The sequence below is a fragment of the Brachycentrus maculatus genome, unplaced genomic scaffold (assembly GCF_059751285.1).
Source record: "Brachycentrus maculatus isolate JH-2025_06_01 unplaced genomic scaffold, ASM5975128v1 h1tg000362l, whole genome shotgun sequence".
In the NCBI taxonomy this organism is placed as follows: Eukaryota; Metazoa; Arthropoda; class Insecta; order Trichoptera; family Brachycentridae; genus Brachycentrus; species Brachycentrus maculatus.
Genome location: NW_028281111.1, coordinates 190,332 through 209,217, shown reverse-complemented (window position 1 = coordinate 209,217; position 18,886 = coordinate 190,332). Strand labels below are relative to the sequence as shown.

The window sequence follows — 18,886 nt, the reverse complement described above, 5'->3', positions numbered from 1 at the left end:
GACTATTTGACTCACATATACTAAAATAATGTATTACACTCGGTCACATCAAAGGTCAAGTCATGAACAATTTAGAAATTTTAGCGATACATAAAATTTTTTATTCTGATACAACATTAATTAATAATACGCTTTTCCAAAATACGTCACCATTATTATCCATGTTCCCGTTGCAAAAAGTCCCACCCCTTAACTCCCTCCCTTATTTATTTCCCAAAAACCTCTATATATATACATATATACCTGAATAAATATATATTTTGCACGTTAGTTTTAATAATTATCTCTCGATGAAAACAACTGTAATTATCGAAAAATCTTTTGTGATATAATAAAACTCAATAAGTAAGTAGTATTATACATTCATTCAAAACTCTTTTCCGCACCCCAATGGTGCATAGGGCACTGCATTATAAACACAGTGTTATCTTGATCGTTAACACACGAAGGAAAAGTGATCAGCCTTCCGCTTCAGGTACCAGTCCAGGGTAATACTGAATAAATATTAGAGTGGAAAAATCACTTATATTTATTTGACCCCCCCTGGGAATCGAATGTTAGTATTATACATACAATGTTTATTTTTTTTTACAATCAATATGTTTCCACAAAGTTAATGCCGAATCAATAAATGATATAGATCGACTATGAATGTACAGAATAACGTCATCCTTCGACTGACGTCTCGCATACCTGTCTCGTCCTGGCGACAGGATGGCAAATTATCATGTTACCGGACTGCCTAGCCGGCGGGTGCGCGGGCAAACGACCGATGACGCAATCGACCGTTCATATAATCGGCAAACAATCTGAATCACGGCTTCGTAGAAATGGTGGTCTCTACACTGCCCGATTGCAAGTCGGTTCATGAATTCAGTAAATTAAAAATAGACGCGTGTTCGAGTTAAGGTAAAGATACACATGCCACTAATCAAGCATGCTCTCTAGCTGGATTCATATGCTTGAAATAAGCATGCTCGTTTACATACTCAGAGTACGACCCTCCCAAACGCGCTGCAGGTAGCATTCTCGAAGACTCGAGCGACTGTCGATTTTTTAACATGCTCGAAATAAGTATGCTTATTTCTAGCATAGCACGTACACACATGCTATTGAGTAGCAATCGCTCAATAAAAGCGAGCTTTTGTACAAATAAATGAGCTTGTGTATCTAGCCTTAATTGTAAACGAATTATAGATTTTAGGCCACAAAGGGGGTGCTATTCAAACTTAAGTAATGTGGTACGTCTGGCTCTGTAGTGTAGTGGTCAGCGCTTTTGGATACTGTGCTGGAGGTCCCGGGTTTGATTTTCAGGGAATCGAAATTAATTTAAATGATTTTTCACTCTACTAATAATATCACCCAGGACTGGTACCTGAACTGCAGGGCTGATCACCTTTTCCTTGTGTATTTGACGATTAGAATATAAACTGCTTATAAATGATGCAGTGCCTTATGTATCATTGGTTGTGGTTGTCCAATATGGTTGTCCACGATGGGTAGAATGGTAAATGTTAAAGTGTAGAATATAATCACTTAAACCAGACAATGACAGATCGTTAGCTTTGTTAACATCGGGACCATATTTCTTTCTAAATAACTTATTCCCATATCGCTCACTCCTTTCGAGAACGTCATAAATCAAAAATCGTCCATCTTCAGCTGTGCATGTTTTCGGAATGCCCAGAAAATGTACTATATCCCAGCAAAAGCGGAATATTTTTAACTAAATATTTACCCGCTTCTGGGTAGAAAGTGTTGTTTTTGCATTTTGAAGAAAAGGTATTGTTTAATTATTTTTTTTAAATATAGTAAATATTTTTCAAATGGAGAAAAAACCTTCAGGTTTTACCTCAAAAGATCTGTTGCACAGTAAAAAGTTGAATAAGTGGCTTGATATTTATTTTTAATACATTGCATTATATTTTTAAACTTTAAAAACGTTCTCCTGAAAAATCAAGTTTTTTTTATTTATGACGTTCTTGAAAGGAGTGAGCGATATGGTAAGCTGAAAAAGTATGCAAAAACCAAATGAGTCTAGAAATTCGTAATTACAATACATATCTCAGTTACAGAATTCATATCAATATGAATAACACACCCAGTAATTGAGGGAATTATGAACAAACAAAGCAATCTCCAAGCGAATAATTTTAACTTTTAATGAAGATCTCTTATCTAAACATCAAATATTTAAACTAGTCCATGGCACAAAAAAATTATTACGAGTTTTATACTTCAATTTATTTTTAATTTAGTTTATATAACGATAAAACGCTGCGTCAACAAAATTTAATGCGGAACGCACCGAACAGAACTAAGAAAAATGCATTTTATTAAAATAACAATTTCCAACTGTGCATCATAAAAGTATTTGCTAAACGGGACTCTGGCCAATGTCTCTGGCAATGATGGATTCTTCAGTTATTTTGACACGTCGTGCGTGGCAATGAGTATATAGCCTGAAACGACTAGTTTTGTGATCGGTAGCCTGGAGGGGAAGAGAGAGAGACGAAGATACCCACAAGATGGACCGATCAAGTTAAGACAGCAGCAGGCATTTCTGATAACTGGAGAAGAGTCATTGCTTCGACAATGTCACACCCACAGTAATAAGGACTAAGACGGAGAAGAAAAATGGAATAAGATCTTAACTAACCAACTAACAATCACGCCGCTAGAGAGAATAGAACGCCACACCACTCTGTCTTTGCAAAAAACTTTTTTTGCCTCTTCCACGTTCATGCATCTCCTCATACATAACCGATTATTTCGACCTGACCGCTTTGAAGTATTTGAGACACCTGATCGAGCCAAGTTTTTCTCGGTCTTCCTCTGCTCTTACTTCCAACTACATTAGCTTCATAAATTTGTTTATGATCTTTATGTACGGTTATGTACCAAATAAAAATAATTATGGAAGGGTAAATTGAGAGTAGGTAACTATTTTGGGTGTGGATGTGAAAATATGTGGTTGTGGAGGTGAAATACAAAGTTTAACATGTTACTGTTTGTGACAGGCAAACGCGACATGCATGCGAAACGACAAAATCTACATATCGAAATAACTGTCAAGAACATGTATGTATAATATTACGCATATCTGGTAATCTGTGTTAAAGTAATATATGAACAGAATCAAAACACTGGAAATGATGGTCGTACTAAACTATTCATACATAAGTATTATTTTATATAAATAAAAATGAACAATAAATATTCGTTTGTTAAAACCCTTAAATCTATAATGATGTTTAGTGATTCGTTGCAATTTTCATACAATTTTCAATTCACATGCGCGCTTGTTTTTATATTCTGTGACAAAAACGTGTTTTCACTTTTAACAGTTTTTGCGCCTATGGCAATGCCATCTGTTGAACTTATAGCAATACTAATAATTTTTCATGGCGGGCAGCGTGCTTCTTAACAGCTGCTAAAATATTGTATTGTACCCACAAGCATCGTAAAATTAAACATTCATATGCAAACAAAAATGTGCGGTTTTCATTTTTATTCTTTTTCATTTAACCAGACTGAACCACAGCAACACGTGGCTGGATGCAGGTAGTTTTAACCTTTAAACGCTGTTATAGGTCTTACTGTCTCGTATTTGTTTTTGCTAAAAAAATTAATTTTACTTGGTAAATACATACCACTTTTTCTCAAAACCCATAGTGACACGTGCTTTGATGCATTCCGCATCGTTCCACACCGTATTTGAAAATAATGTGTCACAATATTTTAAGAGTGGTATTAACCGAGTAAAATTTTAATCAAAAATGGTAATATAATTAGCACCAAATGACTGGCGAATCAATTATTGAAATGAAAAAAAAGTCAAATACTTGCAAAAATCTACATGCTTACATAATATGGATTACTTAGATGATAAACTAATAAATATGAAGAAAAAAAATTACAGTATTCTGCAGGTATAAAATAACCCAATTTAATTATCATATGTACATAACACATAATGAATCCATTTGTTTATTTAAAAAAATAATAAACAAGAACAAATGTAATCAGTATGAATCATGCCGGCATTAAACGGGTCATTAATTAACAATATAGCATAACGTAAACACATACTTTCTTAATACTTTATCAAGTACCTACATCCAAAGTAGGTAGGTAGGCATTGAATTGTTTCAATTTGATATTCATATTATATTATTTGATGTTAAATCTTCTGAATAAAGTCTCAATCAGTTTGAACTTGTATGTTTTAGTACTTTAAACTATGCAGACGAACTAAATTAATTTAATTGTGCGTTTTTTGCCCAAATATTTTTTTTATCAAAAACAAAAAATATAGAAAAAATATTGAATAATATTTTTAATTGATAAGGCGTAGTAAATGTTACTTAGTTCCTCGTCTCGCTCTGTTTGCAATATTCGTTTCATGATCGCAACTTTCTACAATTTTCCTTGGAAGACCGTCGAAAATTGATTATTAGCCGGTAGTGTTATGATTTAGCAAAAAAAACGACAAATATATTTACAAGAATTAATAAAATTACCGATTGCGCTTGTTGAAAAAAAAATTGCATCAGAATTATTAAACAGCAATCACATAGCGTAATAAATAGTAATTCATAGTAATAAAAAAACTGTTTGCATAGATTGATTCTGTGCAGTGTTACGTCTCATCGTGGTGTCAAAATTCAAATTAAATACTTAATAATAAATAATAATAAATTGGTAAGAAATATCATTGTTGGCGTCAAAATTCAATGTACTTATGCATAATTTTGACAGTTGGTGAATATTACACAGCGTATAATAAAGAGATCACTTAACCAGACAAATATAGGTCATGAGCCCTATAATTTGCTGAGAATTCCATACTCGCATCTCAATAACTTCTTCATATATGATTAGATAACAATACAAATGAAATATAAAATGACTTTCTTAGTATTTAGAAGGATACATTCTTGCATGTTTCTCGATACTCTTGGAAAATATAAATTAAAATTATGATTCTAAAGTTAATTTATGACATTCGAGTCCTATCAGTTGAATATTTACAGTTACATATATATTATGTATGTGACGTATTCCTCGCATCTTATTTTCCTATTCATTGTGTCGATAGGAGTGTATGTGGTTGGATTATAAAAAAAATATTAACGCCTAGTATTTCTTCTATTTTTTAAAACCTAAATTCTGAAAAACCCAATGGTCGTGAGACTTTATAGATTGTAGCGAAACGAGTTTATAAATACACTGCAAAGGCCGATAACATAAATCTGTGCAAAACCAATGCAATGCGTGATTCACATTTAGTTACAGAATAGGAAAGATGAGAAAAAGGCACGACGGATTTATTTGTATACTTCGAGTGTGTACAAGTTATAGCAAATTAATTTGTTTATTTCAATTACAAGTTATAGCAACACACGCCAGTATGTTGGACAGTTTGCATCAATGTTTGTGGTCCGACTTCTCTCGGTAGCTATGTGGGCCAAGTACCGATACCGGCGCGTTGGTCGGGTTGCGCCAGTAGAACGGCGAAAACCGAAAGCGGCCTGTAACTTCGGATGTAAGCAAAAATAATAAGCGGAGATGCGCCGTTTTGCGACTTTCCCCTAAACGCGGTTACATACGAGAAGCGAAACAGATCGAGAGGCCGATAGAAACAGTTTGCTGAGATATCTCTGCGTGGAGATCACCAGAAGACCCAGTTGACACGGAGTGATGCTTTCGTTCGTGTGCCCATAGGCCCATACTGACCGGAAAAGTTCAGCTTTGAATGGTATGAGCTTGTACTAAATTGTTTGTTTACATATAAAACAAAACACTTGGTACATTCGTTTATTCTATCAATTAGCGCATTAAGGCCTAGATCTCAAGCGTTCATATCACAAAGCGCTCGGTCGCGCTCAAGGCTAGACGTATTTTCACGCTCAATTTAAAAAAATGTTTTTTATAAAATATATAGATTTTTTTTTTTTTATATTTTTTTTTTAACTCCTTGCCTTTCAATTACTCTTTTCTTTTCAAAACCACACAATTACTTCGAAGAAAAACTTATTTTTCAATACAACGGTATTTTAAGAAGAAAAAAAATAATGACGTAAAATGTTGCCTGGATTTAGAGAAAATTATGTTGCAGGCTATCGATTATCCCACCCCGACCCTCTCGTGTATATTTTGTAGATAATTAGACACAGAAGCAAAATATAAATAAAGGAATTTACTTTTCAATTTGTATAAGAATTTAACACTCGTATATTTACATACCGTACACGTGAAATTAGCAGAAGTTAGAATTATCCTGTTACAGGCATTTCTGATTACTATGCTGTACCTTGGCACGGATTTGTCATCTAATCGCACAATATCATTGTAATTGCACCAAACAATGGTTCGTTTTGACTAGCCCTGCAACCGGGTAGCGTGAGTGCGTATTACGCAATATGTCTTGAACATACTGCACTTCGCTCATTGCATTCACGGAATGTAGAGTCGCTGTCGAACCAAGCAAATATCTAACCTTAGTTGATAAACATCGAAATAACTGCCAACGGTAAACGATTCATTGACTTTACAATATTTTGAGTATGTCCAAATACTTCACAATATCTGGATTATCTCCAATTACAGGAGTTATTTTCATATTATTTTTAGTGAAGTTCTAGTGATTCAAGAACAATGTATCAAAATTGGTTCATATATATATATATATAGAACTTCCAAGAATTTGAGTAGTGTGGTTGTCAATAATAGGTAGAATTGGTGAATGTTATACGTGTGTAAAGTGATCACTTAAACCAGCCTATGACGGTCGTCAGCCCCGTAAATGCCCAGACTTCCATATTCTTCTTTATCTTTGATGAGATGTCAAAATATAATATGATTCATTGACTATCTCGGCGCCATACGCGAGACTGACGGAATCCGATATAGCACCAAATCAAATCCTACCCCTATCTGCATCCAATGATGCATAGAGCACTGCATCACCACAAAACGGTGTTAACTTGAAGGTGATCGATCCTACGCTCCATATTCTAGGATGTCAGGGGCGTGCATTCCATATAGGCATACCAGCAGTGCCTATCCTAACTTACCCGCGTAGCATTTAAAAACGCAACCAGTACCTACCCTACTTTACTACCTACCTCTACTGCCTACCTTAGTAAGTAGTACCAGATTACCTCACTACCTGCCTCTACTGCCTACACTAATTAATTCTCTGTGCACGCCACTGTGGATGTGGGATTGCATTATATTTGTTAGAAAAGAGATACAGTACATTGTACACACCTGTACACGTACAGGAGCTCAGGGTGAAGGACATTACTTCTATATGGAAAAATAAATGGAAAAGGAACAGTAACTGGGAAAGCAGAAAGCAGCAATGGCTGTGGCATTTGATGAATTTCGATATTATATTTATTTGGGATACTGATGGAAGAGCATTCCATGCCATCAGTCACGCAACAGCAAAGGCACGCTTGACCGATTTAGTACGCTGGTTGTGAGATGGTAAGATCACTTTACCCATAGTACTTAGTTGTAGCCGATCAAAGCGTGAGACGTACAATCAACCAATTCGTCTAGAATACAGAGCTCTTATATATATTATACAACCATATTTAAGTATTACATACATGAATATACAGAATTTATATTCTACCCTTTTGGGAAAGCTTAACCAGTGCAGTTCGTGAAGTGGTGGAGTGATGTGGCTGAATTTCGAAATCTCAAAAATCAGTCTCGCTGCAGCGTTTAACACTGATTGCAGTCGAGTCATTTTATTGTTTGGCAGACCAGTGTATACAACAAGTATTTGTAATAATTAAAATTATTTTCATATTTGTATTTCATTACTTTTAAATTTAGAAAAAAGAACAAAACAAAAAGGGCCAAAATCAACATGCCGGAATTACGTTCGCTTATGCATAAAAGAAAAGAAAAACTTTGGTCACGTTAGCGAGTTTTCTCGAAAGCCATTGTGGCTATAATACTTTGTGCTGACTTCACAAAAGCGTAATTAGTTATCGATAACAGCGTTAACTATGTATAACGTCATAATACGCGGAATTTACTTCGGGGTTCGGATAGCTGGAATTATAATACCTACGGTGAGTTGCTTGCCTATCTATGCTGAGGAAATTGGGTGCAATCACTAAGCATAGGGCATTACTAAAGTGACCAGACGTCCCGTTTTGAACGGGACCGTCCCGTTTTTAGATAGCCTATCCCGTTGTCCCCAAGTAAAGTTTCGGGACGTTAAATGTCCAATTTTAAAAAAAGAGCAACACACGGTATCAATTTTTAAAAAGTGAGGATAGTTTGTAGTATAGCCGTTTCATATAACTTTGCTGAACAAATCCTAGCTTGATTTCGGTGCATAGGGCTACAGCAGGTGGCTGGTGAGTCATGTGCAAAGACTAACTAATTTATATAAAGACCGCCTACTCTTAATATAAATAATAAAAAAAAACATAATTATTTCATATTTATAATATTTATTTCTCTTATTTTTTTATCAATATTCATTTTCTTTTTAATAATAGATAAAAACTATGAAAAATACGTGTTTTCTTGAATATACATACTATTAGGTAAAAATTGGTAGATGTCCCGTTTTGAGGACAAAAATAAATGGTCAGTTTAGGCATTACAGCGTGCCACACACAAAAGGGTCATCTTAGTGCATAGCATTGAATGTAATTTAAGATTTGTTAACATTAAACACTCTCCTTATCGTTCATCGTCGTTCACTTTGTGTAATACCACTTAAAAATCTTTAAAGCGTATTACATCTTTAAAGTGGTATTACACACAAGTGGAACTGGGCAGGTCATGTGGCACGTATGTCTGGGGATAGATGGACGAAAAATATGGTTGACTGGAGATGTGTATTTCAATTCCTTGGGAATAAAACCCGAGACCTCCAGTACAGAAGCCAAACGCGCTAACTACCACACTATGGAGACAGATATTTATCTAATTTATTAATAAGATAGGAAATAAATGAGAATAAAGACAGAATACAGTACCGTAGAACGGGGCTACTTGAGCTTTGTTGTGTTACTTGAGCCCAGTTCAAAAACGAGATTTAAATCTGTATTTGGTCTACAATAATGAATGTATCGTGACAAGTGTCACCTGTCAGGGAAACAATGAATCATGTCGATACGTTCATTATTGTAGACCAAATACAGATCTAAATATTTTTTTATACTGGGCTCAAGTAACACATCAAAGTTCAGGTAGCCCCGTTCTACGGTATTCACAACAAATAGATCAATCGATATTCTATGAAAATATTCCTATACAAAGGACACCAATATTGGGAACTGATAAAACGTGGAAGTAGTAGGGTAAAGATCCCGGTCATTGCAATTTTTAGCAGATCGATTGAGTCAATATTGCTCTGTAACTAAACCATTCATTATATATTATCAACGATTCGCTAAGCCCTTCTATCCGATATTTTGAACGAAATCAAGTTTTCTATGCAGACAGTGTGACCTAAAATTAAATATTGCACAGCATAGCAAAACCTAAGGGATGCAAACCATTCGTTCTTTCAGTGTCCGCTCACAACAGAGAAGGCGAACTTTCTAAATAGCTTAACACGGGCAGGAATCCAACCCCCCACCCAAGTATCCACCCTTCTTTCTGAACCTAATGCGGTCATAATTTCTAAAATGATAAAGCTTAACACATTTAAACTATGAAATTTTTCTATTATTATTTTGTTGGTAAATAAAAATAATACTTGACACTGGCAGAAACATCCTTTCACTGGGTGACTGCCAAGTAAATAATAATAAAAAACAATAAAAATAAAGAAAAAAACATTAATTTATATTCCGTTTAAAAATCGAATACAATACAATTTTGAAAAACAATCATCGTAACAATATTTTTTTATTGTCACCTGTAAACAAGGGTTTTCAGATATGAGGTATTCATACAATTGTTATCAATATAAGTATGTATATATATTTTTTCTTTTATAAATGAATATTGGACTGATTTTTAGCTGTTATAAGTTATTTTAATATTCGAGATAGACAAAGAAAACTCCGGTTTTCAATATCGAGAATTATAAAGCTTAGAATTGTGAATTAAATCACGAATTAATAAATAATTGAAATAATGCAAATGAAGGCTTCAATAAGGGATGTGCATTTAATTTTTTTTTTTAAAACATAAAAATAAATAAATGTTCAGGGTATATAATCGGCACGATCAAGTTTTGAAAATTAAGCGAGTGATTTTGTCTAGAATTTTCACTCATGAATAACATGAAGTTATAGTAAATTTAAACATAAGGAGTAAATCCACTCACGAGTAGGCATAAGCTATGAAACTTAAAAAGTTGAAGCCTGAGTAGGGTCATGATAAGCGGTGTTGCATAAGCCGTAGCTAGATTTTAGAGTCACTTGGACGTTAGGCAATTTAAAAAAAATTAACAGTATAAATACTCTTGAGCGTCAACAATACCCTGCTACAAATAGAAAAACTCAATCTTTGGAGTATAGATGCCCGTCAATGGGTGAAACCGGTAATGCCATATATAAAGTGTACGTTTATTGTGTACTTTATACGACCAAATAGTTAATACACTAGAATTCCATCAGGAAACGTTGAATGAAGAAAAAAAAAAGTTTTTAGGTTAACAGGCGGGAATGGAATTTGGTATTTGAGAATTTAAACTAGTGCAAATATTTGAAACTATACATTTATAAAAAAATTTAGATGAAGTTTTTTAGTTACTTTATTTGCCCATATTTTATCAAATTATTTAATATCATTACTGGACGTACAATTTTCTAATTAAAATAACTGAAACATTAAAATTAAAATGAATATAAATATGTGGTCGAGAGGAAAATAGTCAAAAATGTATATAAATTTTTAAATTACTCCTTCCTTTTGAAGTTTCAAACAATCGGGAATAGAAAAGGTCGAGATTTATTTCATGTTTTTATTTTCTTCAGTGAATTAATATCGACGTATGTAAAATAACATAAAATATATTTTATTTATGTTTTAATAAAATCATCCGAAACATTTAATAGTGCGATAAAACACAGTATTTTTATCAAACGTCATATGTAAATGCAATCAAACAATATTGCATCCATCACAATAAAACATTTTATGAAACACCTTAATATTTATCAAAAGATAGATGGATATATATTTTTATTTTAGTTTTAATTTGTTGGTCTAATACGCGAAGATTTAATCTTGATAATTGTTTTGTGTGTGATAAAAATTATGGCTGTAAAGCGAGCTGTCTATTGACAAATTGTTGTCATTTTGCTATAATAACAGAAGACTTAAACTTACCACTTTCGGTGCATGGAAGAACCAGTAATAAGAATATAACATATCCACATTCATTAAACATTGTTTTACACAGAAACCACACTGGGCACAATAATTATCACAATTTTAACACTGCTATGCCATTCCAAGAAGTAATACAGCTGACTCGCTACACAAAACCTTTGTCTGTTTTGACATGAGCGCATGCGCTTGTAAACAAGATTTTATTATTTTGTTGCATAAAAAATAAACTGAAGACACAAAAGATAAACTATATTTTTAACAGAGCACATCACATAAACTGAAAGTTTCAACACCTATTCTTATTGACTATCCACATCGTCAACAAAACTTCATAAAGGAATCATCACTTCACCCGAATCGAAATATTAACTTTACTGTACGTAACATTGAATGAAAACCTTCAATGGTACCATCCAATGTCTATTAAGAACTTAACTCTAATATTAAATATCTATTATCCTACGTTTATCACAATAAACAAAGACGTTCTCCTAATAAACAGCGCCCGTACGCGATCAACGACATATTGAATTCCCGTACTCCATAGAATTGTGCGACGAATACAGACTGGGATTTATTAGACCTTCTTTAACATAACCATAGAAACAATTTAAAATAGATGAGTAGGTACTAGCAGATAAGTTTATTGATTTTGTAAGTACTTACCCACCATAATACATTTTAATAGGTTCAAAGCATGTGATGTACAAAATAACGGATTTCAGTTTTTATTCCTTAAGTAGTGGTTCTTGGGCTTAATGGTCATTACACCCTTATACTTGCATGGCAACTTAAAAAAACCTTGTGATTTCAATGTTTATCACACTTATCATGATATTAGATTTTTACATTTATTGATGTTAAATTAGCTATAGGGGGTGAAAATTCTAAAAGAGGTACATCAATGTATAACAGCCAATTCCATAACAACCACCTCTGGCCTACTCATAAAAATGTTTCTATTCAAGCTCATTCACATTGCAACATGTAACTATACAAGTTTTCTTTGATGTTGATCAATAAATAAGTTTTTTACAGCTGCATAGTTTCTTAATTCAATTATATAATAGCCGAGCAATAATGACTATATCTGGGTGATGCTTTTTTAAAATTAGTAGCAGAGCTTTTATATCTGGACTATATAGTTATTCCGCCATATAATGTATACATCCCATTTATATATTTTTTAATAAAAGACATATAGAACAGACAAAATGAAAAATATATTTATTATAAAAAGGGACATGCTTTGGATACAGTATAAAATGTATAATTTTGGTTGCATTCATGTAAATAATTATACAATATTGTATTATTTTTTCATATCATAAAATTTCTAATCCTAAAATTATTTGAAAGCTACCTACCTACAAAATATTGTTAAATACAATTTTTTAGAAAATTCACAGCATCTTTTAGTTTCTCTGGAGGAAAAACTCCTTTTTCAGTGATGATCCCTCTTATAAGAGATGCTGGGGTCACATCAAAAGCGGGATTCCAACATCCAATACCTGAAAAAAAAATATTCATGAAAGAAGTTTCCGTTTCACAAGTATGTTTTTAGTCCATGTTTTAATGTACCTTGCAATGAACCTTTTTTTACGAACACCTGCTGCAATAATACAACCTCTTCTATCTCATTTTATAAGATTTAGTTTATTAACACATTGACTTCCAACTATGAGATAACTCGTAGATTGTGTTCTTTGCTAGGACGCCGACTACGAGTTATCTCGTACTGTGTTTACTTGCCATATTCATGAAGCTACAATAAAATTCCTTGTTTGAAATTGTCATATTGTTAATTATGGGTTTATTGTTATTTATATTTTTATGAATTTCTATTGTTTCAAAATAGAAAGAGAGGAATCTGTAGAAATCCTAAAAATAATTAATACAAAAAGCCATAAACTACAACATTTTGAAACAATAGAAATTCATTAAAATATAACTAACAACAAACCCATAATTAACAATATGAGAATGACTTAAGCCTCCCCTCTATTGTCTATGTTTCCACTGATAAATAAAATAAAAAAAAATAAAAAAAAATAATAAATAAAAATAAGAAACAGCTACTACCCCCTCTTCAACCTTCAACGTCCCAAGGACCCAACTCAAAAATTTAGAATTAGCTTCACATACAATGTTTGAAAATGATGTGGAATGTGTCACGGTAGATTTTAAGAAATAGTGGTACTTACTAAGTAAAACATTCCTAAATTACATTAAGGAACTCATAGAAATAGCATTTTTACGCTAGACAAGCTAGTACAATTACAGGTATGCAATCCCCTATGAGTGCCTTAGCTGTTGTTTCTCGTTTTTGTGTCTTAATTTCTTTCCCATAAAGCATCATATGTAATTCCACATGACCTTTTTCATTTATATTACTTGTATCTTATCAAGTACATTCCAGTCCCATTCTCAAGTAAGAATCTAGAGTACAGGACCTTATCCTTAGCTATCTGGTGAGCACAGGGTAGAAGAGGAGTATGTATATACCTTTAAATTATTGCTACTATAGATTTATATTAGCACTGGATTATTAATGGCGGTAAGGAAAATATACACTCAGGTGAAGAAACCCCTGATAACCAACCACCATTAAACAAGAAAATCATAAGCACGAATAATAACAATGTAATATAAATAAAGTTGCCTTTATAGGTACCTCTGGCTGCTATTCTATGATCTCCTATATGCGTCATCTCCTTATCAGGTCGCTCTTCTATAGTAATGTGATCACCACTAACAATCGACATATCAATGGACGTTGAGGGAGCTGCCACATAAAATGGTACAGAATGGTGCTTTGCTATTACTGCTATTTGATAAGTGCCAATTTTGTTTGCCGTGTCTCCGTTAGCTGCTACCTAGAAATATAATTATTAGAAATATATTGTTTAATATAGATCTCATTACTACCTACTAGTTTTCAAAAGAAAATTGAATTTACAATATGTACAGCACAATTATTTATATACTAAACAGTGTTGTTCAAATACATTTAGTATACAGTGAACTTCTATCAATCGTTTTTAAATGGATCTATTGAAATAAACAATGAATGTGGGATTAAGAGGTCAATACGCAAGGAGATATGATCGAGTAAAGATACCGTCCTCCCAACTTGCATAACCATTGGTAGGTCAAATTCTAGGAGAATACAAGTTTTAGATGTAAATAAATGTTTTTTTTTTTTAAATACAAAGCTGAACAGAATAAAAAAAATAGTTGATTGTATTGTAAATAATCTGTCACTGATATTTGTTTATTTACTGTTTTATTTCATAAGTCAACAGTATATTTTAGGCTTTGCAAATGATATTGTTTTCGGCATCAGTTATTGGATGTGGACCGTGGCGATCATTAAACCGACTTATCCACCAGTTTGATGCTGCAAACGCAGCGTAATTCAAACGATAAATGCGGTAAATAGTGCATTGAAACGATCTATTTTTGTATGAAATTAATTCGGGGTAGAAGAAATAAACGACACATCTAGGAAAATGTCTATTCGAAGAACGATACATAGAGGTTTCACTGTATTGTAAATTGGGGTAATACAAACATAAAATACATATTTTTTATTATTGCTTTGCGGGGATATATGTAAAAATATAAATTAAATTAAAACATACAGTAAGACCCCATATAAGCCTGTTTCAGTATTACATGGAAGTGATAGGAATCTCTAAAATCAAAAGAAATATCAGTATTCCTCAAAATCACACTCAAGTTTACTGATTTGATACTCAGGCATTACAGTGCATTTTATTTCATCACAGAGGCTATTATAGGCTCGGATTAGTGAAATTTCTTAATCTCTGCCTTCTCACAAATGCCACATAGTTTCATATTTACAATAGTGAATTGAATATTGAAAAGTAATAATAAAATGATAATTACTCTATCAGCTCCTACCACTACAGCAGATATATTCCTAGCTCTCATAAGAGCCGCAACCATACTATCTACTATCAGTGTAGATGGAATTTTCTCATGGACCAACTCATAGGCTGTCAATCTGGCTCCCTGATTATAAGGCCTCGTTTCAGTGCAATAAACATGGTCTGCGAAATGTTAAAATTAGTTTTAAAAAAATCATTATTTGAGTGATTTTCAAATTGTACAAAATAGAGCAGAATATCACTAATCCAGCACAGAAATAATAGACATTATCATTTTAAGAAATTCCAACAAAATTGGTTACAAGAAATACCAGACCTCTGTGCCAGATCAGGGAGATTCTGCCATGACTTGTTAAATTTATGGTCATATGCATAAGGTACAGTTATGGCATAATCAAAGTCCTTGAGCGAGAATTATACTTATAATGAATATTATTCATATTAATGCCATATAAGAGCATAAAATCACTATCAATTTAATATTTTTAGTCTTTAAAGAGTAAAGTTTTAAAGTGTATTTTTTTTAAAAATCCAAATAAAAGTTGTGTATGAGTCATTCGAAACGATGTCAGTTTGTTATTACAAAAGAAAAGTTTAGTGTTTTCATAATTTGTTCCAAAAAGCTACCTCTCATATATAAAATACATAGTTTAATATCCATTCAATAGACAGAGCTTGGATCTTCAGGTAATCCTAAAAAAATAAATTGGAAAAACATAAAAAAATAATCAAAACTAAGAAACAATTCTTGAAAATTTTAAATCTGATATTGAACCTACCAATCAAAAATCCTTACAAAGTTACTATGAAACGCTAAGTAGTTATAAAAGTAAAGGTGGGACCTTCAGTGCGATAGACAAACGTACTAACCACTACACTACTGAGGCGGAAAAATTACAGTATTTGTTTTAGTAATTTTTTTTATTCATAATAATTTTACTGATAATAAGTACAAAAATATTATTACAAACTTCTTTTTCATGAAGAAAAGTAATTTTTTTAATCGGTAAATAACACTATTTCTTAAAATTGGATAGATATTACCACAAAGTGATTGCCAAATTAATTAATAAAAATATATTTTTTCTTCTAACAAGATGCTATTAGAAGTAATAATATTAAGACCAAGTTCTCATAATAACAAAAGTCCCAGCATTTTTTATATTAGTAAATATTGTAAAGTACCTAATTTAGTAGTTGCGTGTAGGGATCGAATAACACCGAGAGCTGTTCCATAACCCGCAGTTGCTAATGAGCCAGTATTGCAGTGTGTTAGTACTCGAATGGTGTTCTCAGGAGTGTTTTCCAAAATGGCTTCTGCTCCAAATTTGCCAATCGCCTTATTGTCTTCTATATCTTTTTGCAGCATTTCTTCTATGCGTTGTACAAATCTAAAAATAAATTAACAATTTTTTCGCATATATTTTTGTTTGTAACCCAAATTATTTCACTCTGTACATTCATAACCTAACTTTTTTTTTTTATGGAATAACCCGCAAAACAACTATTTTAGAGGCTTGTCTGCAGGTAGGATAGTTAGGAAAGGGAAGGTATATGTGAAAAATACATTACAAACACCCAGACCAATTGAAAATGAATATTTCTTGAATTAATTTTGCAATTGGCAGGAATTGAACCCGCAAAGCCAGTTGCCATCTACCCAACTACGCCACGGCCCTATCTGTTCTAAACCCAAAGTTCCACAGTAATTAAATAATAATAAATATATGAAAGAAAAGAAAAAGACCATTATCGACCAGTGTCGGGTTGTGGTCCCGTGGTTAGTATCGCAGACTCTTAAGTCAGAGTTTTTCTGTTCGAATCCACTTTACCATAATTTGATACCTACTTCTAATAATGAGCCGCTTAGGCACACAGAAATAGTATGAAATTGAAATATTTGTGTAAATAATAAAAACACAAATAATTCACTAAAAAAAAAAATTATACAATTAATCAAATTAAATAATAAACCTTGAGTGTAAGTCCCTCTCCAAGCACAAGAGTGCAGTTTCTTTTTTGGAGAGGCACAGCGAAACTAAAATTATAAGTTTGCCATATGTATAAATCTAAAGAAATTGTATTAAAAAAATGTAACTATATTAAATAAGTAAAAAAAAATACAAATAAAAGTTGGAAACACTTTACTTCTGCTTCATATCTTCAGGGCTGATAGATTCGTCTTTAAATAATGAATTAGAGAAGGTAATTAAGTCATCCGCAGCAATTTTAATGTTAACTGCAGTAGGCCTGGCTGATATCAAATAGTTTAATTTCCCTTCAATCTGAAACAAGTTAATATATTATGTAATCCAAGTATATTTTTTGAAGAATTGTAATTCTGGCAAGTCGAGTAAATATACTACAGTAAAACCTCAGGTTACGAATAGCCGGGGCAGTTAGCTAGTAACCAGAAATTCAATTTGCAAACTAAAGCATTTACTAAATGTATGGCCAAAAGGAATAAAATGATAGAAACATTCAAGTTTATTCGAGAAATAGCACTAAGATACCTACAATAATGTTATTTTTAAAATTGGTATACAGAAAATTGATTTTTTTGTTCCAAATCGATGGTTTGTGCTCAAATTTAGATAAAAACAATACAAAATCTTAACTTTTTTACTTACCTCCTGCCTCATTATTTTTTTATCGTTTATATTTTCATTATCAAGTTCTACAGCTAGTGATAAACACCCAACGATGGCTATAGCGGGTGCGCCTCGGACCTGTTAAAAAATAAATATTTAAAAAGATCTTCTAACATATAAAGTGACGCGAAAGACAGCGTAACATTCATTATCTCACCTGCATTTTATTAATAGCTTTCCATCCATCTTCTACACCGGTAATTGCCACATACCTCGACTGACCGGGCAATAGAAGCTGGTCTAAAATCTGCAGACTTCCTTTGGAGTATTTAATAGATTCTAAGCTCATTGTTGATGTTTCACACAAAATTTTATCGAAAGTTTTTCTCTTCGAATTGACAATACACACAAACTTTTGACACGCTGCTGTCACGTGCTCGCGAACGAACTCAACGACCGTATATCATATTACTGATATGAAGACGTTTAGTTGATCGCGATAGTCATTTTGTGTACATTTTAATTTATTTAAATACGGTATCACTACAAAAATTGTACAAACGTGGGAAGGCACAGACGCTCATCTCCAAAAGATAACAAAAATAACAACGCGCTGACAGATCCGTGTTCCGCGCGCCTCGTTTTGCATTTTGCGGCAATACCCGCAAGTTTTTATTTACTCATTTCAAGCTGTTTATATTTATTATTGGAGTTAGAACGGGATAGATGTGGTCGGATGTAATTCGAATTTTCACTATTTTCTAAATTTAAACCACATTCAACATAACGTAAATCAAATTTAAAATATTCGTATTAATAAATCGTGAGACAGCGAGATATACTTTAATATAATTCAAGGTTAACATATTTACGTTTCAATACTTACGATAAACTAAAGATTCAAATCTTTAACATATTCCCGCCATGTATTTTGACCCAATTACGATTAGGAATCAAGTTTATCGTAGAAAAAAAACACATATCGCGGTTTATGTGTCCATCGCTCAGTACAAGGAAATACGGTTTTTAAATGTAATTACACAGTTTTATTGT

The 18,886-nt window shown here is 32.7% G+C and overlaps 2 protein-coding genes across 3 annotated transcripts in view; both read right to left on the bottom strand.

Annotated features, from left to right (window-relative positions):
• kuz (zinc-dependent metalloprotease kuz) overlaps window positions 1-11,882 on the bottom strand; it is a 181,555-nt gene extending 169,673 nt beyond the window's left edge. For both annotated transcript variants that reach the window (XM_088269752.1, XM_088269751.1), the window contains exon 1: window positions 11,326-11,882. In XM_088269752.1, the coding sequence (XP_088125878.1) occupies window positions 11,326-11,386 (61 nt within the window). In that variant the 5' untranslated portion in view covers window positions 11,387-11,882. The remainder of the gene's footprint in view (window positions 1-11,325) is intronic.
• Window positions 11,883-12,531: 649 nt separating this feature from the next.
• Window positions 12,532-18,443, bottom strand: LOC148303551 (methylthioribose-1-phosphate isomerase-like). The gene is made up of 7 exons (XM_088269750.1): window positions 18,051-18,443; window positions 17,873-17,971; window positions 17,391-17,527; window positions 16,428-16,633; window positions 15,241-15,404; window positions 14,003-14,204; window positions 12,532-12,839 (listed from the first exon to the last, which is right to left on the bottom strand). Exons 1-7 carry the CDS (start codon window positions 18,180-18,182, stop codon window positions 12,709-12,711), a joined length of 1,071 nt encoding a protein of 356 aa, XP_088125876.1. The 5' UTR covers window positions 18,183-18,443; the 3' UTR covers window positions 12,532-12,708.
• Between the last annotated feature and the right edge of the window lie 443 nt (window positions 18,444-18,886).